The 26040-nt window shown below is 37.5% G+C and overlaps 1 protein-coding gene and 1 long non-coding RNA gene across 9 annotated transcripts in view; one reads left to right on the top strand and one right to left on the bottom strand.

Annotated features, from left to right (window-relative positions):
• Positions 1-25816, bottom strand: part of LOC112197705 (disease resistance protein At4g27190) — a 34375-nt gene extending 8559 nt beyond the window's left edge. Inside the window, exons 1-6 of one of the 5 annotated variants that reach the window (XM_040519178.1) lie at positions 25787-25816; positions 25240-25347; positions 25011-25095; positions 24765-24940; positions 5979-6101; positions 190-2570 (exon numbers count right to left, since the gene is read on the bottom strand). In XM_040519178.1, coding sequence (XP_040375112.1) covers positions 190-2562 — 2373 coding nt within the window. In that variant the 5' untranslated portion in view covers positions 2563-2570; positions 5979-6101; positions 24765-24940; ... (1 more) ...; positions 25240-25347; positions 25787-25816. Of the gene's footprint in view, positions 1-189; positions 2571-5978; positions 6102-24764; positions 24944-25010; positions 25096-25239; positions 25465-25786 lie in introns of those variants that run through there. The other 4 variants (XM_040519177.1, XM_040519179.1, XM_024338499.2 and 1 more) reach the window with 4 other exon arrangements.
• On the top strand, positions 16914-22778 carry LOC112197706. Of its 4 annotated transcripts, XR_005810409.1 has the most exons (13): positions 16914-17128; positions 19164-19430; positions 19658-19712; positions 20083-20146; positions 20242-20310; positions 20413-20532; positions 21381-21559; positions 21669-21843; positions 21922-22008; positions 22111-22150; positions 22247-22288; positions 22370-22426; positions 22512-22778. It is a non-coding gene; the product is annotated as an uncharacterized LOC112197706 (long non-coding RNA). The 4 variants fall into 4 exon arrangements; XR_002935749.2 differs by having other exon boundaries at positions 19151-19430; positions 22370-22778; XR_005810408.1 differs by having other exon boundaries at positions 22370-22777.
• Positions 25817-26040: the final 224 nt, after the last annotated feature.

The following is a 26040-nucleotide window of genomic DNA, read 5'->3' as shown; positions in this document are numbered from 1 at the left end:
AAAAAAAAATTGTGTCTTTCTCCAGACTGAAATATTTGTAGTGTAACAACTAACAATAATGATTTGCAAAAAGAAAGAAATTGACTAAATAAATCTTCATAAGAAGATGTCTATATTAATGAAGAATAAAATCAATTGGACAAAAAAAAAGGACAGATAAACACATCAAATTGAAACTAAGGAGCATACCTTCCCATTAATGATATGTCTAAAATCAGCATTGTGGACATGGAGATGTTTCAGTTGCTGAAATCCTTCGCCATCTAATTGATAGGTAGTATTATTATCAGTCTCCATCCCATGTAAGTGTAACTCGTCAGTTCTTTTCAACAACATATTTAAACCAGATTGGTACAGTTCATTGCTGGTAGCAGTGAGCTCGATTTTCAATGTGTTGAGGTTAGCATCAGCATCATCCCAGTTCCATGTAGCACCAATATATATTTGGTACCTTTCCAATGCATTGGAGAACAAATCTGTTGGAAGAATATTAGCATCCAAGATATGTATATCCAAGACGCTTAGCTTAGACAAGTGCTTGAGCTCTGAAAGGCTTGCACTATTTTTCTCAGTACTGATGACTCCTTCAGCCTCCCATCCGTTAAAGCTATTTCCCATCCTCAGTTCTTCTAGTCTTTTCAATCTTGATATAACATTAGGTTCAATTAGTTCCAGTTGAGAGCAATTGGTCAAATCCAACGATCGTAGATGAGTCAATTGCCCTATTTCTTTGGGCAACTCTTTAAACTTGGAGTCTAGAAAGCTAAGCACTTCTAAGTTATGTAGCTGGCCAATTAGAGCAATGTCTCCCAAGATGCAGGCGTCTAAACACAATGTCTTTAGATTTTTTAGGAACTGAAGAGATTGAGGTAGTGATGGGATACTCAGACAAGTTAAATCCAACACTCCGAGTTCTGTCGTTTCTTTAAAAAAGTTGCACGGGATTTCCAGGGAGTAATCCTCAGCAATATTGTAAAGATGAAACAACTTTAGTTCTTTACATTGCAAAACTTCAGGAAATTTAGGGATATTAAGCATTTGGAGAGAGATCATAGTGCACTTTTCACAGTCTGGCCATTCTTTCAACTCATCTCCACCACTTATTTTCAACACTTGCTTATCCCTTGATGAAATACGTTTAGCAACATCATGCACAAGATCATGCATTTTGACACACCCACTATCTTCATGGTCAAGCACTAGACAAGAATTCTTCAGTTTCTCAAGCTGTGAATTTAATGCATCCCATGCTTCTCCCAGTGTATTGAGGTTTTTAAACAAACCCAAACCAATGCCATATTTGAATAGGTATTGGATATGGATAGTTTTTGGAGAAAGAGTATAAAATCCACAGAGCAAGAATAATGGCTTAAGCTCATCATCATTTAACTGACTATAACTCCATTCTAGGGCCAAGTATGTCTTTTCTGTGAATTCTTCTTTGTCAAACCTTTTCAAACGTCTCAACGCATCTTTCCATTCATGTAATGTACTATTTTTCAAGGCACTGGCAACAGTGACAACCAAAACTGGCAAACCTCCACATCTTTTGGCTACTTTGGTTGCTATAGTTTTTATGGCAGGATCTTTAATACCATCACCTGCCTTCTTCTTGAACAAATTCCATGTTTCTTCTTCCCCTAAAAGATCAAGCGGAAACTCTTTTTGTGTATGCATCTCACGAGATAATACTTCTCGCATTCTTGATGTCAGCAATACTTTACAAGTAGCCACACCAGAAAGTCCCACAGCTTCCAAATCAATTCTTTCCCACACATCATCTAAAATTACGAGAGTCTTTTGATCTTTTATCCTGCTAAATAGACGGCGTGCTCTTGCAGCAACAGTCTCATTTTCAGGAAGGTCAAGACCTAACTTCTCAGCAATTTCTTTTTGAATTCTTGGGATGCTTGGATTTTGTTTTACATCCAGTATCATAGCAACATCATCAAATAATGTCTTGTCTTCTGTAGCTTGCCGGGAAACTTCTTTGACAAGTGTGGTCTTTCCCACACCACCAAACCCGTACACTCCTATCATGTCAATATTTGGACTACCCAATACATCCATTATTTGGTCCACCAATAAAGTCCTTGATCTAAAGGCCTCATAATCTTTGGTGGGTACATCTTGTGGGGTGGTAGCATGTGCAAAAGTTTTAACATCAATTTTTGCATAGAGGTCAGCAATGTCGGGAACCAATTTTGTTGATTTTCGACTTAACTTGTGACGAAGCATTAGATTAGGACATAATCCACATAGACACTTCACCTTTGCTTTATGTCCTTCATTCAAGATATTGTTTGCCTCTTTTGTGATGCTCTTGGCATCTATCACCCATTTGCTGACATGGACTTCCGCTTCTCTATTATTTCTCTTCTCTTCTCCAATCTTCTGCTCCACATCTTGTCTCACGGCAATTAAGTCGCTCAGTTGACTATCTAGGTTTTTGAGGTTGCGGTTGTAAAAAATTAGATAGCCCACTTGGCGCCCAACTGGTGCAACCGTGTACTCCGCAATTTTTGCAACAATTCCAGTTCCAATATCAATAAGAAATGCCATGATTGATGCTGAATAGAAACAAGAATCAAATAAAATTACCACATTTAAAATAGAACAAAATAAAAAATATTCAAAAATCCACAACTTTTCTATTTATGAAATAAGTGCGCGCGCACATTGAAAGGTTTAATACGATTTGAAATCTTTTATGATGATGAGTTTCTTGCTTATATACTCTTTTTTTTTTTTTTTTTTTGAGAATAAGAATCCTTTATTGAAAATAACCAAGATTACATAATATGGGAATGACCGGTGGTGGACGTGAACATCCCACTCTCCTCCCTAAAAAGCGAACTAGTTACAGGTCTGTCATCAATAATGACATCCATGAGCCAAAAGAGCCCAACCCCTAACCAGCTATTTCGCCCAACCTCACAGGCTACCAATAACACCGAGAAACTCGATAATACCCCATAGACAACCGCCAGAGAAACCAGCGCCCTCTTCCACACCGCGTCCCAATGAAACCAAACTACGTGCAAGGATCGTTTGTTAACACATTGACCATAAGATAAAATTGAAATTAAATCAACTCGTCCCCAGGAAAGACACCACATCCATGGCACATCAATTTGACCCAACCCTAGCTCAAACGAGTAGGGACCAACTATTGACCAAATTAACCTAACCAACAACCTAACTAAAAACAAGACTCTAACCAAAAGAAAATAGTCGCCGCCACAGTACTCCTCACCCTTGTCATCAGGTGACCCACCGGCAGGCCACCAACGTAGCCCCATGTCTTCGAGCTCCCAAGTCGAAGGTGCCTGAACCATACAACAAACCACACCAAATCTATCACCAAGAAATCGATGAAAGACTCACCGTGCCTTACCTCCGCCATGCCCACCAACCTGAAAGCCCAGATCCACCACAGTTGCCACCTTCGTCTAGCGACCCACAGTAGATTAGAAGTCAGCGCCATATGATCCATGGAATACTGCCGCCATGATCTGGCCTCTAACCACCTTCTCCACGCCGACCGCCGCCCATCTGTCCTCCACATTGACAACGCCACCTGAGAGAAGCAAAGAAAAGTACCCAGCCTTGACCAGCAAAATGAAGAACAGAGTAGGACCTCTGAGATCCCAAGACCCCGTCCGGCAACACCTGCCCCTCGTCGATGAAGCAGGGAGCCACGGCTGACGCAAGGGCGCCGCCGGGCAGGCTAACAACTTTTGTTAACTCTCTCCAACCCTAGTTCTGTCCTTCTTGCTTATATACTCTAATTTTGAATTGTACTTGTAAAGTATCCCATGGTCAGATTGGTATGCACAAACTTTATGTTAACTTAAATTGATTTGTAGAATCAAAGATATCTTTTAATTCAAATGACATTCGATTTTTGTTTAACTCCAAGCTTTGGATAGAGTAACTACAGAAAGCAAAAAAAAAAAAAACACTATTATCAATAGATTAATATTTATTAATTTAGGAAGACTTATGTGTTTGCTCTAATTAAATTACATAAATTAGTCTAGTTTGATATTCCTAGTTGGACTATGTTCCTACTCCAGTTGTGCTCTACAAATTGTTTATCTAAAAGAGGCATTGCAAGTAGTTCTACCTTGAAAAACTACTTGCTACAATAAGTTCAACCAGGCCTATTGTATAGGCACACTCAGGTATTTAATGAGGGTTCTAAACTCATAAAGACATTTATTAATAGATTTGTTAAACTTTAGCCTATTACTATGCTTTTCTAGCTCATAGTTGAATAGACTTGTTTTAAATAAGTGAGCAAGACATGTCTAATGAGTAGACGTATCCTATGTATCATCGTGATTGTATCACAACTTCTTGTCTGTCTATAGATAGCAGTGGGAGAGTATGTAATGGCTATTCTAGCCTGACCTTTTAAACTGGGCTCAGAGAAGGCGATGGCGGTGGCTGAGATCGAGCTGATAGCAGAGAAAAGGGTGCGCACTGATGTCGCAGTGCCCAAATCATTTGGGTGTAAAAATCATTGGTGGCCCAAACCAAACTCAGATTGGGAGCCCAAAGAGAGTTGGAAGCCTAATTGGCTAAGGGCCTGGATGTGGGCTCAAAGCTGGGGTTGGGCTCTTTCATGGGTCAAACTGATGGACTCCAATTCTGTAAGATTTCGAATATGGGATCCCGGTGGTTTTGATCCAGCAAAATATGTTCACTTTAATATATTTGGTACTAGCGAATCTTCTAGAGTAGTACTACAGGAGAATTCAAGCTATTCTGTATTGGTGGAGCATTGGATGTTCAATGAGTTGACCTATCTCTATGCACCGCCGTGGGTACTACCACATCTTCTTGTTCTGTCCTTAAATGACAGTGGAAGGGTATGTAATGACCACTCTGGCTTGAGGCTAGCACAAATTTCTTATCATTTGTTAATACTCCTAGAATCTTTTTTGGATGTACGTAATACAATATGATTGCATGACTCTATTGAGTTTTTCTATTATATGAAGATAATTCCCTTATTCAAAAAAAAAAAAAATTGAAAATCTCTATGATGATGTTATTCCAAAATAAAGATATTTATTTAGAGGGATTTTTCTTTTTTCTTCAAACCAGTCTATCAGGCATACTCAAGTACTTAAATATGGTTCTAAACTCATAAGGACATTTAGAAGGATTTTATCTTTTCTTCAAATCAATCTGTCCACTTGACTGGGCCAAAAGGGAATTTTTTTGCAAGTTTTCTTTTCTTCTTTTTTAATCTAAATTTACTATGCAACACAAAGTTTTAGATTTTCGACATTTTCGAGCAAGGAGACATTCCTACATTTATATGCTAATATGGTCTAAGTGGTTAAAAAAATCAATCTTATGGTATATATATTGTGTGAGAGTAAAACTACAATTCAAAATTTTCAAACTGATCTAGAGTAGAAAGACCAATGAGGAATAAATTGTTTCATCTATTCAATACTAGCATTTCTCCACACATCTGCATATGCAAGTTATTTTTTTTTTTTAGAAAATAAAAAAGAAAAGAGTTGGTTATTACAGAGAAAAGAAAATGGGAGAGAGAAAAGTGAGTTGTGAGTACTTTTTTTTAAAATTTTTTTAATAAAAATACATTTTGTAAATGTTTTAATTATCATTGTGATTTAATTAATTCTCAAAATTTATTAATTTTCTAGGGTCAATTCTATCAAAATTTTAGATTTTGGCTAATAAAGCCTCTTATCTTAATAATAGTATAGATAACATTTTTTTTTTTTGAAGAATATTCAATATAACTAAATGAGAAAAGCTATTTGATTTTTGTAGCGCTGATCTTTATAGGGAAATTTAAAAAAATAAAAAATAAAATAAAAAAAATAGTCGATTTTGATTATGAAATTACAAGATAAGCATTCATTAATGAGAGATGTGGTGATCAGATTTGTCCAAAAATGAATAAAAAAATAGCAAATAAAATAAGAATGTACCTTATCTCTCTATTTACGCCCAGAGAATAAAGCACTTGGCACGAAAGAGGAGAATTAAGTACATAGATACCCACTCTTCAAACTTCTAAGGACAAAGTATCTATGTACAAAGTATAATTATCCCTGTAAATTAATGAGAATTAGGTTAGAGAATTAAAAGTAAGCCCATTTAGGATCTTTATATTTTAGCTAATGTGGTTAAATAGCTAAAATAGGAGCTGAATTTTAATGTACATGTCCAACAGTTTTCTTTATCATTGCTAGCTAGTTTGAAATTTAGATTGTTTTTGAACTAAGAAAAGATGCTCAAGGGTTCTCACAAATTACCCAAAAATTAAAACATATATATTTTGCGTAGCTAGTCCTGTAAATGGACCGGATTTGGAGCGGATTGACCTAAATTTTTATATGTTTGGTAATGGAAAATTTCAACCCGACCTATTATTGACAACTCAATCCAAATCCATATCCGCCGAATTAACGAATTCCCTATCAGCTAATCTGATAAGTTTATAATTACAAATATTTTTTAGTTTCAGGTATCTCATTAAACATTATTAAAATATTAAACCAAAACATGAAGAGTATTGCCAAAAGTTGAATTACATTATCAAAATATTCCCTAGAACAATAAACTAAGGTGACTAAGATACTAAATTAAAAGTGTTTGTAGTGCCTCGGAAATTCGTTATTATTTTCTGAGGGATTTTCCGGAATCTAATTAGTGGTTATTGGATGATTTTGTGGCGAATAATTATTCAGGAAGGGTCATTTTACAAGGGCAAGGTTTGACTTTTAATTCGTTACGTTTCTCTGAAAACTTCCTTCACGAAAGTCGTAGAGCACGTCAATATGAGTTCGTGGACATATGAAATGTGAAAATCGGAGTTCGTATGAGAAAGTTATGAGCGATTGAAAATTATAAAAATTGGGGTTTCCGTTTTCGTAAATTACTATTTATATTTTGGAAATTTTCCTTTCAACAACCAAAAAGGCTCCGTTCTCTCTCCTGATTTTCGACTGACCCAACCCGTACCCGGTTGATCCGACTAGGCTTTTCCGGCGACCTCTAGCGGTAGGACTTGGACACACTTCTTCGCCTCCATCGTGCGCTCCTCCCTGTGGCATCCTCTAGAGACAATTTGCATCGTGTACGGTGCTGGAAGGTGGCCAATTTTAGTGCAGTCAGACCCGATTTGGTTCTCCTATCTCCAACGATGGCGGGGCTTCAAACCAAGCTTGTGGAGCTCGCAACAGCCTTCTTTGTCTATCCTTAGTGGTTGTTTGGAGCGATTTACGTGGGAAGTGGTTCAACAAGAGGTGAACAGTGATCCTCGGCTTGCAGGCTTGATATAAGCAGATCTAGGCTGAGTTGGCTTGAACCCCAAGTGCTTCTCAAGGTTATTTGGACGAGTTGTTCATGTGAGTATTAGTTCGGTTCTGTATAGAAGACGCAGCAAGATTCTGAGGTGAGTAATCTTACAATGTTCATTTACGAACGAAGTTACTTTTATTCTTTGGAGAGCTATTTAATTAACTGTAAACTTTAGTTGGTATTAGTGGCATTCCTGAGTGAATGACCACGTATATATATTTACGTGAAATATGTATATTCTTATGTAGGCCTGCAAATGGATCGGGTTCGGATCGGATCGACCTAAATCCAAATTCGTTTACTAAAAAAAAAAATTCGATTCAAACCCGCTCCGTTAACCCGGCGGATCATTGATACCTCGATCCAAATCCGTATCCGTCAGATTAACGGATACCCGATCCGCTAATCCGATCCGTTTATAATTTCAAATATTTTTAAATTTTAAATAGTAATATTAAATTTATATGGTAATATCTCATAAGATATTAATAAAATATTAAAATAACATGATCTACATGAAGAGTATCACCAAAAATAAAATTACATTATCAAAAATAAAATTACGAAGACTGCCTCTTAGATTTCTGCAAAAAAGTAATATTAGAAATCTTTAATATTTTATATTTAAGATTTTATATTTTTAAGAAATAATAATATATTAATAAAAAATAATATTTTTTTATTACTAAAACGGGAATCCAAATCCGATCCGTTTATTAAACGGGTCAACGGATTCGGATCATTAACGGATCAATGGATCAAAATGTTCGATCCAAACCCATTTAATAGCTACGGATCTGGAGCGGGTCCGGATCAAAATCCGGTCCATTTACAGGTCTATTCTTATGGGTTGATGGGTGAATTAAACAATAGGGATTGATGGGTTTCATACTATTGTTTTGAGGCTTGACTTTTTGGGAAACATTGTTTTAGGAATTGGGAATTTCTATTGTTTGTAAAGTGTTGAAAAGTGTCAAGATTTGGTGTGAGTTGCTTTAATAAGATTTGAACATTTTGATCTCACGACCAGGGGTCTGAAGATTTGAACACAAGGGGTGACTTATCCTTTTGATTTGGTTTAATATTTTGTGTCCAGTATGACTTGCTTAATGTTTTGAATTTTGGGACCAGAGTGACTTGCTTAATGTTTTGATCTGATGGCCGGGGAGGTCTGATGATCGGAGATCACGGGGTGACATCTCCTTTTGAGAGTCGAGTAATTTTTTGTCCTGAGTGACCGCTTTGAAATGTTTTGATCAGACGACCGAGGAGGTTTGAGGATTCGGGGTTGTTGGGAGTGACCTCAGACATATATATCGGAATTTCACGCCTTTGGCCGAGTGAGTGGATACGATTAGTTAGATCTCTAGTCTGTTGTCATTGTACATCATGAGGAGTGCGGGGAACTACTTGATGCTCATGAGTACGTGTTTTAAAAGGGAGTGTCGGGGATTCTTTCTTTTAAATGTCCAGGGAGGACTTGTGTAGCATATTTAATTGTCAAAGTTTCAATTATTATGATTTTGTCATGGGGTGACTTTTGTTGATTTGAGAACATGTTTTAAAAGGAAGTGTCGGGGATTCTTTCTTTTAAATGTCCAGGGAGGACTTGTGTATCATATTGAATTGTCAAAGTTTCAATTTATATGATTTTGTCGCGGTGTGACTTTTGTTGTGTTCTTTGGGGAAAAAGCATATTCGAATTGTCAGAGTTTCAGTTAATATGATTTTTGTCATGGGGTGATTTGTGTTGTTTTCTTTTGGGAAAAGAATGTGTTGTTTTGGGGAAAACAGGGTGTGTGTTCATTTTTCACAAGTTGATAGGTTTTCTTGGTTGGGAAGTTGTGTGCGTGTGTTTTGGATTACTCATACGAGTTTTCATAAGCTTACCGAGTTTGTTGTGTGGCAACCCGATGCACTCTATTCAATGGTGTAGGGGTTAATCCTGCAGGTCAGGATAATCGTGGCTAAAGTTGAGATCGCGCGCTTACAGCTATACCGTATGAACCCAATTTTGTGACTTCACCGTTGAAAAAACTTCCGCTTGTAGTAGCTCTGAGGAGCATTTACTTATTACTTCGTTATGGCAATTTAATTCGTATGCTTGTGTAATATTTGACTCTGCGGAGCGAGTCTGTATTGACATAGTGGGTTCAAGGCATCAGTATGTACTTGGTTTAAAAGGAAAAAAATTTCCAAGTATTTTGTGTTGATGGCTGAACTATCACGCATGTATAACTATGGGATTATATATCGATTTTTATTTGTGTTTAAAAATCGGGGCGTGACAGTGTTCTTAATATTTTATACTTTATATTTTTGAAAAAAAATAATATATTAATAAAATATAATATTTATCAGTGTTCTAAAACACGGCCGCGCAGCCCGCCTAGGCGCTGGGCAGCACCTCTCCGCCTCGTGTAATGCATAATAGGAGCTTCTGGGCGCTGGGATATTAGGCGGGCGCTTGGGCGGACTGGGCGGCTGGGTGGTTGGGCGTCTGGGCGGTTTGCTTCTTTTTTTTTTTTTTTTTTTTTTTAATTCAAGATCCAATTCGCGATAGAAGACTGAAGACCTAAAGACCCAAAACACCGTTGTCGCTCAGTCTTAGTCTCTCCTCCGTCGCTCAATCGCTTCTCTGCGCTGATGAGCCTCTCTCTGTCTCTCTGTCTCTGTCTCTCTGTCTCTGTCTCTGTCTCTGTCTCTGTCTCTGTCTCTCTCTCTCTCTCTCTCTCTCTCTCTCTCTCTCTCTCTCTCTCTCTCTCTCTCTCTCTCTCTCTCTCTCTCTCTCCCCTCCCTCCCTCCCTCCCTCCCTCCCTCTCCCTCTCCCGCTCCCTCCCTCCCTCTCCGCGCGCGACTGAACTCTAAAACCAGACTCTCTCTCTCCCTCTCCCTCTCCCGCTCCCTCCCTCCCTCCCTCTCCGCGCGCGACTGAACTCTAAAACCAGATCAGTTTCCGTACTCTCCCAGTATCGACTCTTCCTCCACCATCTCAACCGGCAGCTGCTTCAGCTTCTTCGCCCTCTGCTCCACATCTCCTTCCTTAGCTTCTCCATGGTAAGTTCTGAGAAATTGATAATCTGGAAAAGTATTCATCTTTGCTTGAATTGATAATCTGGTGGCTGCAAGAACAGCTTGAAGGTTGATGGCCATAGTGGTCAAGATTGACGGAATCAAATCAAAGATGAAAGAAAGAGAATGAATGGGTCTTGGTCGCTGTTTGGGAGCAAGAATGAATCTGGTGGTGTAGTTGTGGGTGAGGTGAGTAAAAGACGCAGTTGTTTAGATAAGAAGGAATTGAAAAAGGAGAAATTGTTGGGTGATGTGTTGGGTTTGCATTGAATATGGATTAATCAAGACATCAAGTAATGTGTTTGACTGGAATCTATTGATATAAAATATATATTTTTAGAATATCTTTATTTATACCTTTTTTTAATTGAAATATTTATTTATAGCTTATAATAAGTACTTATAAATCTTTTTACATGCTATATAAATAAATAAATAATTAAAAAAATAAAAACCGCCTAGGCGCCTGGGCGCTCCTCCCCAGCCCACCGCCCGACTAGAGCTTAGCGATTTTTCAAACCTTGATATTTACTTATTATAACAACGGATTGGATCAACCTAAATCTGCGTTTGATCTGTTAAATAAATAGATTAACTGATTCGGGTCATTAACGGATCAAATTTTTAATCAAAACCTGTCCATTAACCACTGATCCGGAGCAGGTCTGGATCAAACTTTGCTCAATTTGCATGTCTACATGTCTACATGTAGCTAAAACTCAATTAAATATTCAATTAAAGAGCTTACTAGTGACTGAATTTTTTTAATTGTGGTCACTGAAATATCCAAGAAACCAATATATCAATTAACCAATTTTTTTTCTCCTTGGAAAGTTCCTTTTTCAAGAAACAACTGCAAAGGAAAAGGGAACCAAATAAAAGGACAAACAAAAACAAAAAAGTTTGGTTGTTTTTTTTAATTTGAGTGCCGCTCTCTATGGGCAAACCCAAATTGGTAAAGTTAGATGAAAGAAAACAAAGAGAAACCCATAGTGTGAGAACACAGTCCCGACCACAAAGCAAGCCCCCATATTGTTGTTGCTACGATAACAGATATCACTACAAGGGGAAAAATTTCTATGCAGTCGATTCATTTAGGTCTAAATTTTTTTTCCCATATGATACATTTGAATCCACTATATAAAATTTTTCTATGCATTGAGAATATATACACATCCTAATTTTATTTGCAGATTCCATGAGAAAGCTTATTAATCTTTCATCGCAAATTAGATTGGTTGACAATGGACTTTTGTTTAAATTAAATGGTCCTGGATGCGATCTCAAATGGCTTTTGAGGTTTTGCAGCCAACAACAGAAGCGAGCATACGTTTAGACAAAGTAGCTGACCAGGTATTTACTAGATTCTGATTGACGCAAAACCATGCCTCATGATCAGAAGAAGTGGTAGCTGGACAACGGAAGGACCCGTCTAAAAACTTGAAGAGTTTGTTACCATGAAGATAGGATTCAATTTGGCAAGACCATAGCAAAAAATTATCATCATTTAGTTTGACAGTGACAAAATGATAGATAGGTTGAGAGGAAACTGATGGCATGGATACAGATGAAGGTGTGGCGGAGGATGTCATGGAAGCAGAAAACATGCAACTATTTTAAGGAATTTGGAAATTGGGAAGAGGAACCAGTGGGCTAAGGCTAAGAATTTGTGGGGATTGAGGAAGAGGAAGAGGTTGAGCAATCAGCAATATGAAAATTGCAAAGAAAAAAAAAAAAAAAAAGAGCTAGAGCCAAAGGAGGATCTCTACTCTGATACCATAAATAACGGTTTGGGCCACTCCATCCATAGCCAATTGGTTTTGGATGTGAACCCCAAATTACTTTATTGTAGTATTAGAGAGGGTTACTCACGTGTGCATGCCTCACGGCTACACAGGCTCCACATCACTTAAAGTTGTCCGCGTGTATGGCTTGAAAATTTGTCACACATGCGGGGCATGTTGAGAATATATACATCCCACATGAGAAAATTTGGACCTTGCATATGGGTTTATAAGGGTTTGGGCTACTCCATCCATTGCCAATTGGTTTTGGATGTGAACCCCAAATTATTTTATCACTATGCTTACTAAAATTAAGTTGTAGATTGTGGATACCAAAAATAAAAGCACAAGAACGAGTATAACCTTTGCTAGAACATGTCTTCTTGTCTCCTATCTTTGGTGGTAGGGGTCATCATGGCTGGGCTAGGGATGACCCTACCTTAAATTTTAGGGCTAGTCAGGCCGGGTTGGGATTTAAATATGCTAACCCTTACCCGCCCAATAGGATCGTGCTGAAAGGGCCGGTCGAATCGGCCTTATGAATAGGGTGGAAAAGGGCCTTATTTTGTTGGGATAATGACCATTTACACAATTTTAGGGTTAATTAACCCCACTTGCCCAAACACTCTAAGAGATTGTCCACTTACACAATATCTTATATATATTTTGCCCATTTACCCAATTAAGTATTTTTTTTTATTGCTTTTTATTTATTTTTTAGGACAATTTTGCCCTCTCCTTCTTTGCCACTTAAAGAGAGAAGTCACCGGAGACCTCCCCGGACTCCGGAGACGGGTGGCCGGCCGAGGACTCCGGTGACCGAAATCGAGCAACCGGTGACAGAAATCAGACAACACGTAAACGGATTCCGGCGTCTGATTTAATTGCCCCTAATAATACCCCCCAAGTAATCGTATTATTACCCCTCAGTAATCGTATTATTGCCCCTCAATAATAGTATTGTTGCCCCCAATAATCATATTAATGCCCCCCAGTAATCGTATTATTACCCCCCAATAATCATATTATTGCCCCATAAATGTTTTTTCCATTTTCTTTTTTCTTTCCTTCTAGACATTTTGCCCCAATTTTACCAAAAAAAAAAAAATTGATTTGGGCACCCACATCTTCTTCTCCTCCCATCTTCGACTTCGACGGTTGCAGACCTACCTTCTTCGAGGCTTGAATTCACCGAATTTCACCATCTTATACATTCATTCCATCAATCAAATTCAAATCAAAAATCCAAAACGCAAACTCGAATCAAAATCAGGATCCGGAAATCTCTTACTCCGGTTCTGCATGTTTTCCGATCTAGACTGGGACCAGCGAGTCGTCGAGGTCGATTCCGATCTAGACCGAGTCTTCGAGGCCAATTCCGATCTGGATCACCACTGGGAAACCCTAAAACCGGGGGAGAAGAAGCCATCTAATCTAAGGAGATAGTTCAGGAGGCCGTAATTGGACTTGGAGGTCGTTGCGGACTGATTCGCCGGAGGCCTGGGTTGAGAGTCAGTCAGAGAGAGAGAGAGAGAAAGAAGTCGTCGCGATCTAATTCGCTGGAGGCCTGGTTCGCGGGAGACCTGGGTCGAGCGTCAGTGATAGTGAGAGGGAGGCCCACACGGTCTGATTCGCCGGAGGCCTGGGTTAAGCGTCAGTCAGAGAGAAAGAGAGAGAACCATTGCTCTTTGATTCGCCGGAGGCCTGGTTCGCAGGAGACCTGGATTGAGTGTCAGTGACAGTGAGAGGGAGGCCGTCGCGGTCTGGGTCACCAGCGTCGTCGAGCCCCTTGGAGTCCAGTGAGAGAGAGGCCGAGAGAGAGAGAGAGAGAGAGAGAGAGAGAGAGAGAGAGAGAGAGAGAGAGAGAGAGAGAGAGAGAGAGAGAGAGAGAGAGAGAGAGAGAGAGAGAGACGAGTTGAGAGAAATTCGTGAGGAGGGAGGAGAGAGAGAGAATAGATCGAAGAGGGAAGGGGGGGTGAGAGAGAGAGAGAGAGAGAGAAAGAGAGAGAGAGACATGAGTGTAATTTATTAATTAAAATGAGGGCAATACTGTCAACAGATGTTAGATTGGGTAAATGGGAGTAAAAAACTCTTAGTGGAGTAAGTGGGTAATTTTCAGGCCAAAAATGTGTAAATGGTCATTATCCCTATTTTGTTTAGCAAAAAGAAATACATTATTTTTATTTTTATTTTCCCTCAAAATGTGGCTAAATGGTTACATAGGTAATCTAAAACTCATTTTTGTTGTTGTTGATCCTATTTAATATATATATATATATATATATATGTATATATATATATTAGTTAAAGTGGTTATATTCAATTAACTATCTCTCCAAATCTTTGAAAATTAATTGTTGTTTAACAAAGGAAATGTCAATTAAAGAAAATAAAGCTTACGAAATCAATTACAAAGAAAGAGATAAGTTGTATGTTATAGAAAAAATAGAAACATGTTTAAAAAACAGAAAACTATTAGGGCTTGATTGGGCGGACTTAAAAGGCCGGCCGAGTCGGGCCAAATGACAACCCCTATCTAGTGGTGGCTATGTTTGCCCTAGCTCTCACATCGTCTTCAGATGGCGGTAGCGGGTATTGTGATGGTGCTGGTGGCTGGTCTTAGGCATATGGGTGGCCTCAGCTACCTCTTTTCCTTAATTTCTTTCGAAAGTTGGTGGTTATAAGGTGGAGTCGGCGAGACTGACTTGCCTCAGGTTGTCCTTGTGTGGGTTTGGATCCACTCGGTGGCAGCCTATCATCTTCCTTTTTGAACGATAGAGGAATGGCTGGGTGGGAACTTGTCGACTGAGACAATGTCTGTGTTGTTTCAACAAAGGCCATTAACAAGTGTTGGCGGTGATACAGGTTATGGCTGTGGTGATTTGGTCTTCTACATGGTGGTTGGCACAGTCGATGGTGACCGGTTTGTGTGGCCGATGTGGTTCGCAAATAGTGGTCCCAGGCTGGTGGAGTGGCTGCTAGCTGCGCAGATTGAGGCACAACAAAAGCTAGGGTTCCTTGGTTGGGTCCACTTGCTTGGGCTTCTGGACTTTTGCCTCGGGGTTATAGTATTAAGAATGGGCTCTGGGCTTATGTTGTGGAGGAAGACATTGCCATGTGGATCCCGGGGATGTCTCCTCTACGTAGGGAGGTCTCGAGTTTTGTTGAAGAAAGAATGTTTTCTTTATTTTTATACCTAACATTGTCTAGAATTTGGTTCTTCTGGTACTATTTTTTAGGTGAGTTTCTCGACCCTTTGCCTTAGGATTAGTCAGTTCTATTTCTCGATGGGGGGCAAGGGAAGGGATATAACTCAGCGGTAGAGTGTCACCTTGACGTGGTGGAAGTCATCAGTTCGAGCCTGATTATCCCTAAATCGCCGTGATCGAATGAGAATGGATAAGGCTCGTGGGATTGACGTGAGGGGGTAGGGATGGCTATATTTCTGATTTCACTATAGGGGTCATCATTTGGGCCGTAGGGCCGAAGCCCAACCCGACCCGACCCTTTTTCAAATAGGGTAGGGTATGGGCCATGCAAATGAAGCTCAGCCTGTTTGAGCTCGTTGGGGCCAACCCCGACCCGACCCTTTAAGCCCGCCCGATTATGCCCTAATAAATCTATATTTTTTTTTCTACTTTTTAAATATATATATATATATATATTTTCTATAATACACAATTTATCTCTTTCTTTCTAATTGATTTTGTAAGTTTTATTTTCTTTAATTTTTATTTCCTTTGTTAAACAACAGTACGTTAATTTTGGGAGATTTAGAGAGATAGTGAATTGAATATAACCACCTTAACTAATATATATATATATATATATATATATATATGACATTAAATTAATTCTAATATATATATATATATATTAAATATGATCAACAACAAAAAAAAGGTCATGGATTACCTATATAACCATTGAGCCACATTTTGAGGGAAAAAAATTAATGTATTTCATTTGGGTAAACAAAATAAGGTCATTTTTGGCTCATTTTAGCCCTATTTGGCCCTATTTAGAGGGTTGCTCCAACCTGACCATTTCAGCCCTAATGGGCGGGTAATGGTTGACATATTTAAGCCTCGGCCCCGCTCTAAATTTGGTTGACTTTGACTAGGCCCTGTCCAACCCGAAGCCCTAAAATTTAGGTAGGGTGGCCTTAGCTTGGCCCATGATGACCTTTATTTCACTAGGTTCCTTTAGGGTGGCTTGCATGACTTGATATTAACGTGGCCCTCTCGGGCGTAAGTCATGTTTGTGTAATTACCTTTACTTAATTATATCAAAGGCATGACGTCCTATTTTAAAAAAAAAAAAAAAAATTTGTTATTTTCATTTGAAAACGGAGAAAATTTAAGGAATTAGTACTTAACTAATTTGATATTAAAACCATGATCTCAACATTTATCAAGGAGACTCGGGAATTTTTCTAAATTTTTCTTGAAGTGAAATCTCGAATTTGAGGATTCGGCAATAAAGTAGACGACGAGTCTTTGGAAATTTTCATATAATTTTTTGGACAACCGAGCTATTTATTTTAAATTTCCAAAACTTAAAAGGTAAAAGAAAATTTGGGGTGGTGCATTCAGGGCCGTTGATGATCATCACCGCCTCATCTGGACCATCCACTATTTATCTAGTGATGTCTATAAATAGTTAAATACCCAGGTCAGAGCGGACAACCCAAGAATCTTCAAAGCTTGACCCGTTAACTGGTGACGACAACCCGACATTTCTCCTACCTTCGGCCACCTTCACCGGTAGCTTTGTCTTTGTCTCCACGTTGCGACCAAGTCTGTTGCTTTTGTTTCATCAGTCGAGCTTCAAGGAGGGAAAATCGAAGCTTAAAAACTTCGAACTTCCGGCGGTTTCTGCGTTTTCCGGCGACTGAGTCAGCATTGATGACAACTGAGGTATGAAAGTTGATCCTCTAGATGAGCTCTACATAATAATATACTTGGTTTCGATTCTAATTGAGATTTGAGATATTACTGTTCTGCGGTGATTTCGGCCACAGTCGAAACACAGTTCACAGCGGCGGTTTGGCTTGTTTTAGGGTCCATTTCCGTCGACCTTAATCATTATAGCTTGGTTTTGCTTCAATCATATAAATCTTGAAGTGGGGTAGAAACTTTGGAATTGAGCCTTCTCGGTTGTGGTTGTCGAAGTACTGTTGTGCAAAGAGAGTTTAGTTCGATTACGAAAGTCAAGATGTTGCAGGGTTTAGACTTTAGATTGTGTCTTGATTAAAGGATATGAATATGAACTTCAATATTGTCGGTAATGATCCTTGAGGAAGGTATGGTCCTGAAGCTTGATTATACAAGGGGCCGTGACCACTTTACAATTGGTATGGAACTCTTAAATTGTTGGAAGGTGTGCTCAAATAGCAAGTCTAGTTTGTGAATATACATGGCTGTGAATTTTTAATTTTGCACTAGGTTGATATGGGAATTTGAATGTAAAGCTGCACACGTTTAGTTCACGTCTCAAGAATTCATTCTAACGATTTTCACCTCATTTCCTTAAACGCTTCCATTAAAATAATAAGCTGAACACGTTTAGCTCAGGATTCGTGGTACTGTAATGATTTAGATTTGGTGATATGTAAATCCGACATTAGATTTCATAACCATACAAAAAAACATTAATAAAAAGATTATAGAAATGATATTGGAGAAAATGAGGAGATCAACGGTACCTTAGATCCACAGAAGACTCAAAAAAGATTTTTACACCAAGGGTAAACCAAACAAGTGGAAAGCCTATGACTATAATTTTAGTAATCCGTTAAAATCAAAAGTAATTATTAGTTTAGACGTAGTTTGATTAGGTTTTACTTCGATTTAATCCTAGATACCTGTTAAAATTAAAAATAACAAACTTTGTTGGAGGTTTATTTGGGGAAAAGGGGTTGCGGTCTGGTTCTGGAACTTCTGGGGAGGGAGAGGGAGGCAGGGAGGGTATATGAAAAAAAACAAAAACAATTGTGCCACGTGGATGGTGTGACTGCCCAATTAGTGCACATGTTAAGGGACGTTTTAGGAGTGGTTTGAGTATTTCACTTTAATAAAGTAGGCAGTTTCAAAATATTATTAAAATTTATGAATTTTGATTGGACAACTGTAACATCTACGTGACATGTCTATCCTACTTAATACTTTGTCGGAAGAAAAATTTACAGTTTACCATTATAGTACTTTAGACAACAGTGAATGCATATGATATGTTAACATACGCTAGAATTTTTTCGTGCTCTTTACTCTCATATAGATTAGGATGTGCCCCTAATTTGAGAGAGAAACCGTCTCCAAGTAACTCTTACTAGACTAAATAATCTAATCAAAAATTCAAATCAATGAGCAAGATGAGTGTTCTAAATTTTAATCGAAAAGAATTATGTTTTCAACATATTAGTCATCTAAGCGTTAATTTAAATATCTTCATTCCTGAAGGTCTCATTAAAGAGTCCTTCAGATGCCATGATTTAATCAACTAACTGCAAGGTAAATGCTTGAAGGCAGCAAATACAGAAGGTCCGTTGCACAAAATCCTTTCTCTAGTGCAAAGCTTTGAGAATTTTTTTTTTTTTTTTTTTTGTTCCTTTTAGTTTACTACATGGGTGTTTGAAACTATTTTTCGTATCAATTGTTTTTTAATTATGAACAAGGGTGATCGTTGGCCAACTTTAATCGAGATGGTTATTTCTATTGATTCACTTGGTGTGGTGGGTGTTTTTTTGGGACTCATCTATTTTTTGGGACTCATCTATCTCTACTCCTGTAAAGCCAGACCCTCTTTTGGTGTCAAAGGCTTCACCAATTTTTTGAAGTCCCTAAATTGTCCACTACAGATACAAAGTTCAACAAAATAAAAGATATGAAGAGGGTTATTACTGTAAAAGACCAAAAAAAAATATAAATATGAAACTACAGAATTGTGCTGCAGGGAACAGAAAGAGAAAAAAGAAAAAACGGATCGCACACGATCTGCAGACGAGAGAGAACTGCCATGGCACACGATCTCAAGAGTCAAGACAAACGAAGATTCAAGCGATGTGATGATAGTTGATTGGAGTACATATGGCTACATCAGTACTCAATTTACGGTTCATACAAAAGACGAAAACAAACACAGAAAGAGGACCAGAGCAAAATCAAACAAGAGGAGAAAATTATTTCCAAGTTGGCTGACAATTTTGCGGATTCACTTCAGGTCAGGGTTCATAATTGTCACCGGATGTTTTTCAGATTTTGATTTTCATATGCACTTTTTGGATTTTGATGGGTTTGTGTAAAATTTTTGCGGTTTTGATTTTCTTGCTTTAATGGCGGAGACTATGGTTAGCGAAAAAAATAAAAAATTTCAATGGATTGTGTATATTTTCTAGGGTTTTGTTTTGTTTTGTTTTTTTTTTTGGGGGGTTAATGATTTTCTGGCAGGTACACAGCGATACTGGCAGTGATGCAAGAGGTCGCTCACTTCTTCAGAACAGAGGTAGGCCTAAATCTATTGATTGTGTTTTATTTAGCTTAACATCTTTTCTGGGTAAGCAAAAGGGAGGCGTGATAAAACCAAGACAGATATCATGATAGTTTCAATTTGTTATGGCATTGAATATGATCCATTTTTGTATTCTATCTATTCATATTAATCGTTAAATATATTTATGATCTCTCCCTGATTGAATTTGTTATGCCATTGTCTTCCTTCCCTGATGTACCCATTGTCATTTCTGGGTTCAAATATTCTTTTCTTAAGTATTCTCTTCATTTTTTTTAATTTTTTTTTTATTCAGAAGTATTTGATGCTCTTTATTAAAAAAAATAAAAAATTAAAAAGAAATTCCTTCTTTTGTTTCAAACAGCCAAGAGTGAGTGGAATCATGTTCAGTTTGAATGAAATTTGATCAGAGGAGTGATCAGCCATTGGTAATATCTCTGTTTCACGTCTGTTAATATATACAATCTGTTCTTACTGTTTTCGGATATCATTATGAACCCTCAATGAAATTTGTGCATTTCAGACTCTCCCTTTTGTGTTGCATATTCCTGATCATTGGTTCCAGATCACTTTTTCTTTCGGTTTGCTCAGGGTATGTTTGGCTCTCCTCCTTTCTTTCGATGGTTTTTGCATATTACACGATTATCCATTATCATCGCATTTTATTTTTTTAATTTCTTTAATTTTTCTTCAGTACTCCGTACTTCATCTCAAGTGGCTTTGTTTGGGTATGTGCACTTGTTCTTCTTCTACTTAAAAGGGATAGTGGGCCGAGAAGTGACCGTGGAGCTCAAGAACGACCTTGCGATTAGGGGTACTCTTCACTCTGTCAATCAGTGTGCCTCAATTCTCTTTGCTAATTTACTCTTTCTTACGTGCCAGTGTGATGTACTTATTCTCAGTTTTAGTGCCTTGCTTAAGAACACAGGGGTCATATTTGTTATTTCAAGCTGACCAAGAAGAGATTGGGATATAGTGTTTAACAGTTACATTTTCTAATCCCAATATCTATACATGTATGTTTTTTATATTTAGTTACCTCTTAGTGATTGTTCATTTCATGTGTATGATGTACTAAGGTCATTGCATAATTTGATGCTTAGAAGGGGTTGGTCTCTTTCATTACGAAATGTTATTGTCGTATTCTGCTTCTTTTTAATTTCTTTTGTTCCAGGCTGTGTACTGTTTTCGAATATCATTATGGCCTCAATGAAATTTGTGCATTTCAGACTCTCACTTTTGTGTTCCATTTTATTTTGTTTTATATTTGTTTGATATTCTTTCATTGGGTACTGCAACGTGTGGGATTTCCTTGCTTTCTTTCTTTCTTTCTTTCTTTCCTTTTGTTGTTTGATAAATATATTTACAGACACATACCATTACACTTTGCATTGCTTCTATAGTAATGATGATGATTATGATGATTGATATTTGATGAAACTAAAGCTCTTCGCTTTGTCAGGTAAAAGAAAACCTTTGTTAAAATTCTTACATAGCATACAATACATAAATGGGTTGGTGTTGATACTGCTCCGCTCTATTAAAATTCTATATACATGTTATAATCATGTATCTCTGGATTCAAGTTTGTTTTGGTTGGTTGAACTTATATGGACCTCATTGAAGAAAAACTCTCACAAGATGTTTTTTTATTTTTTATAGAAATACGCCCCGACGTCTCACAGACAAAATGGAGCGGGCACGTGCCCGAGATCGAGAATGGCGACAGCCAATGAGTTCTTCACAATGACAAACATATTTGTCACGACGACGTGCAATAGCTCAAGGAAAGCGTCCAATGGTGGAAACTAGCTCAAGCAACGTAACAAAACAAGCTGCAGGTACTTTATCATTGAATAAATAAGAAGAAAAACTTACATATATTTTGATTGCATTTTTTTTTTAAGTTTATTACAATCTCTGATTTTGTGTAATTCTTTTTATTTGTAGGAAAGGTACGAAATAGGTGCCCTCAACAAAAGAAAAAATTCCTAAGAGACGAGGGCTTTAGGAGACGTGTTTCCGTGTTTTCATCTGGTTGGCGGATGGGACAATCAGTAAAAATGAACACCGCTTATCTTGGTGAGCTAATTTTGAAAGAGTGGAAGAAAAAGAAGCATGCACGGTATGTAATCTTAAAAGTTTTTTTTTTCCTTTTAGGTATAATAATTTACTTAATTGTCACCATTTGAAATTCTTACAGTTGGCGATACAAAAACGCACGTAGAGATTTGATAACACACGATATTTATCAAATTAAAAGAACTTGGAGAAAAGTTTTGCGCATTAGGTATTTATTATGATCTATAATTTGATCATTTTATTGCATTCAATAGTCCTAACAAATTATTTGTGTTTTTTTTTTCAAATAATTTTGAATATGGATGAGCAGGAGGTGAAAGCATCGTGAACGGAACAACTTTTTAGCTAAGGTATTTAAATTTCAATTCTGATGCTTAAGAGCAAGTATGCATGATATTGGACCATTATGAGGCCTCCTCACAATAATTATGTGTTCATTCTAACAGTTCTACATCAAGCGTTTTGAGGAGTTCAAGCATAATATAAAGGTGATTATACAATAAGTTGATTCATATGCTATACTTGGACAAATCATAGAATTAAGAACCTTTTTTTTTTCTTCACTACAGAACTCTTCCAATAATTGGAGCATGGGTGTTGCGATAAGGAAATTATCTAATTTCATGGTACGTACTTAACTTAATAGATACCTTCAATTGAATCATCGACACTATATTATGTTTTGTTCTTTTTCCTACTCTAAATTTGTAGTTTGAGCAATGACGATTGACAAATGGATGGCTGAGGGAGTTTATTGGAGCATGTGGACTTTATTGAACAAATATGTATATAGCCATGTATATATAGAAGTTTCTTTTTAAATAAGGAGGTTTTTATTTTGTGGTAGTTAACCAATTCCAATAATAAGTGCGATGCCCTGGCCTCCCATTACCTTTTGGCTATTAAAATTGTAAATATTTGTATATATCAATGCATATTTTTGTATACGGTTCTATGTTTTTTACTAATGAATTGCTAAATGCATATACACTATAGCATAATATTTGCATATGAAAGAATTAGGTAATTTGCAACACGGAAATTAAATTACAGTCTTGAGCTAAATTTGGCACACGCATAGTAAGAGAGGAAGGACAGTGTACTTATGTTAAACATATTTTTTTAAAACAAAATTTGCACGCGCGAGCGCAGCCCTTCCCATGCGCGTGCAGGAAGGCTAGTATATATGGGAGTCTTGACCCAATGCACAAAATTGGACCAAGTTATTCCCACTTACACTACCAACATATTTTTATTCCCAGTTATCCTATTTAAATGAAAATAATAATTTTGCCCGCTGCCTAATTAAACAACTACAAACCAGCCACTCTCTCTCTCTCTCTCTCTGTGTGTCTCTCTCTCTCAAAGCAGTGAGGCTGAAGACAACGATGACATGGTTTTGTCACAGAGGCTTCACGAGGCGTTCAAAGCTAGGCACCGTCTAGAAAATCGCAAGGCCTCTCACCGTCTCCTCATTCAAAGAGAAAGGTATCCTTAGCGTCTCCGGGTTCGTCACCACCGGCGATAACCTCGGTTCCAAGTTCCCTACCTAGTCTTGGTATTCCCATCAATCTCAGCGAAATCCCATCAATCCTCACAACTTATGGTTGTAAAACGGTGCTGTCTAACTCCTCAAAGAAGGATTTTTCTGGGATCCGCCATTAGAGCTTCGAACTGCCGCCGAGTCTTCTTCTTCTTCTTTTCCAGGATTCTACTCAACGAAGCAATTCGAACTCACAGTTCCCAAACATTGACTTGGTGTCTTGGTTCTCGAGGTCATATGCCCCTATCTCGTCGACTTGGTGTGGTCAATCAAGTTGGTTTTAAATGGGTAAATTTGTGACAAATGGATTCTAGAAGCCATTTTTTTCAAGAAGACGATTGTGCCTTTGATTTAAAAGTTATTTATTTATTTAATTTGGATGGAGAATAGTGCTACTTTTGTGTTGCAAATCAAAATGGTGCTAGTTCTGTTTTGCAACAGAAGGCCCAGAACGAAATAAAAAAGGGAAAAAAAAAATTATTGCTCCCCAATAGTTGTCTATTGGGGGGCAATAGATATTTTGAATTGATGTAATTTTCTCTTTTTTTTTCTTTAATCAAAGCTTTATTTGTCTAACTTTAGAGACATTAGTTTCCATTCCGGCGACTGAAAGGGTGAAAGTTCTATTAGAGGGCAACAGACATCTATTGGGGGTAATACACGTTTGAATTGATGTAATCTCCATTAGTTCCAATTCCGACAACCGAAAGGACAATAGACGTCTATTGGGGGACAACAGAGGTTCATTGCCCCTATATTGGGGGGCAATAAACATTTCCGGTGATCTATGAGATATTCGACGACCTCTTTAGGGATCTCCGGCGAGGCTTTTAGAGAAGTCCTGTGGGTGGCGGCTGGTGACCGGATTCCGGCGACCAGTCACAGGACTCCAGCGAAGTCTCCTATGGTTTCTCTCTCTTCCATTCTCTCTCTCTCTCTCTCTCTCTCTCTCTCTCTATGTAACCAAAGGGTGAGAGTAAAATAGTCTCAAAAATAATTTATAAAAAAAAAAAAAAATCTTAAAGGGGGTATTAGAAAATACCTCCTTAGAGTGTTTTGGATAAGGTGGAATTAAAAAAACTAAATGGAGTAAGTGGAAAAAAAATCCCTAGAATTGGGATAAATGGACAAAATCCCTAGTATGAAAACATGGTTTTGGCCCATCTGATTAAATGAGTAATTGGTAGAGCGGTAATATAGTCCATATTATTATCGTAAAAGTTTTGATATTCTATTTTATTCTGCATATCATTAGGAACATATAATTGAAAGATGTCCTTTGCATCAACATATCAAAAATGAGTAATCAAAAAGTCAAAGGGCAAGAACTTATAAAGCAGAGTAAAATTGTAGAAGGAATCTGGATCTCCGTGACCCTAAAAGGATAAGATAGTATATGAAATCTTCAAAATAGGACATACCTTATCTCTTCGGTTTGTATATGACTTATGAATTTTGTAACAAGTGGAATTATGATTTTAGGATATGCTTCTCCCAATGGAATTGTTTGGTGTAATTGTCTCCCTCTTTCTATGTCTCAAGTGTTCCTTTGGAATAAGCTAGGTGGTGGCTGTCCTTGTAGTTTTGTGCTGCAATTCTTCTTTGTTGAAAAAAAATAAATAAATAAAATTGCAAATAAAATTGAAGATCGAAATTAAAGGACGTACCTGATCTTTTGGTTTATAATATAAACTTTATATTGGCTTATGATCAATAGATTCAGTTTCTCTTCAATTCCTACTCACCTTCGAACTACAAAGTAAAGGCAAATTCCGACTAATTAAAGAGAAATTAAAAGCAAAATGGACAAGCAAATCAAGTGGCAACAAAGTAGATATTTGAAACACCAACACTTATTTGAGAAGTAGAGTAAGAATTAAAGCAACCAAAAACTACCTGTTGTTGACCAGAATCAGTAGGATGAATGAAAACAATCAGCGTAACGCTAGCTGTTTCAGCATAGAAGCTGTTTTCTTGGGCTTTGGCTTAGATCAAGAACAAAGGCTTTCATGAAGAGAGAGTAAAGTATGAGACAGTACATAGCAATATTGCAATACAAAGTCTTTACTTGTGATAAGAAGAGAAGATGAGTCCTCAACTTCTGAATCATATGTTTTTCCAACTTCCAGCTGTATTTACTTATGATAAGTATATGGAGCAGTCATGTACAGGGGATCCCAACAGTTGAAGTTTTTTTTATACATTATGATTGGTTACTTCTTTTATATAAATTCTGAAATTCTTTTTATAAGTTATGATCAGTTGCCTCTTAGTCAAATTCTCTCGAGTCTATTTATATTGATTATGATCAGTTGCGTACAAATTTCTCTTAAATAAACAGGAAACTATAGTATTTGTTGTTTATTAGCAATTAATAATAATGCTAGTTGAGTTTGGATGTACTTGTGGAGCTAGCCAAGTTACCATGTTATAAGATGCGTACCTCGAGTAGCTAGACAACTCAGCAGTCAGCTCTCGTGAGTTGCAATTCCTCCGATCTTTAGCTACAATGCTATAGAGAAAGCTACTGCACTGCATTTTGTATCTGAGAACTTTATCATTTTAGTTCATGTGGATTTGTAGCATTCATGGAGATACAGGAAAGTATGAGACAGCACTCAGTTTGTGAATAACACTATATATTGTTAGACAAAGCTAGTCAGCTCTTCAGAATTAAAGAAGTGATGAGTGTTCAAC

Source organism: Rosa chinensis, chromosome 4 (assembly GCF_002994745.2).
Source record: "Rosa chinensis cultivar Old Blush chromosome 4, RchiOBHm-V2, whole genome shotgun sequence".
NCBI lineage: Eukaryota > Viridiplantae > Streptophyta > Magnoliopsida > Rosales > Rosaceae > Rosa > Rosa chinensis.
This window is presented reverse-complemented; position numbering and strand designations above follow the sequence as displayed.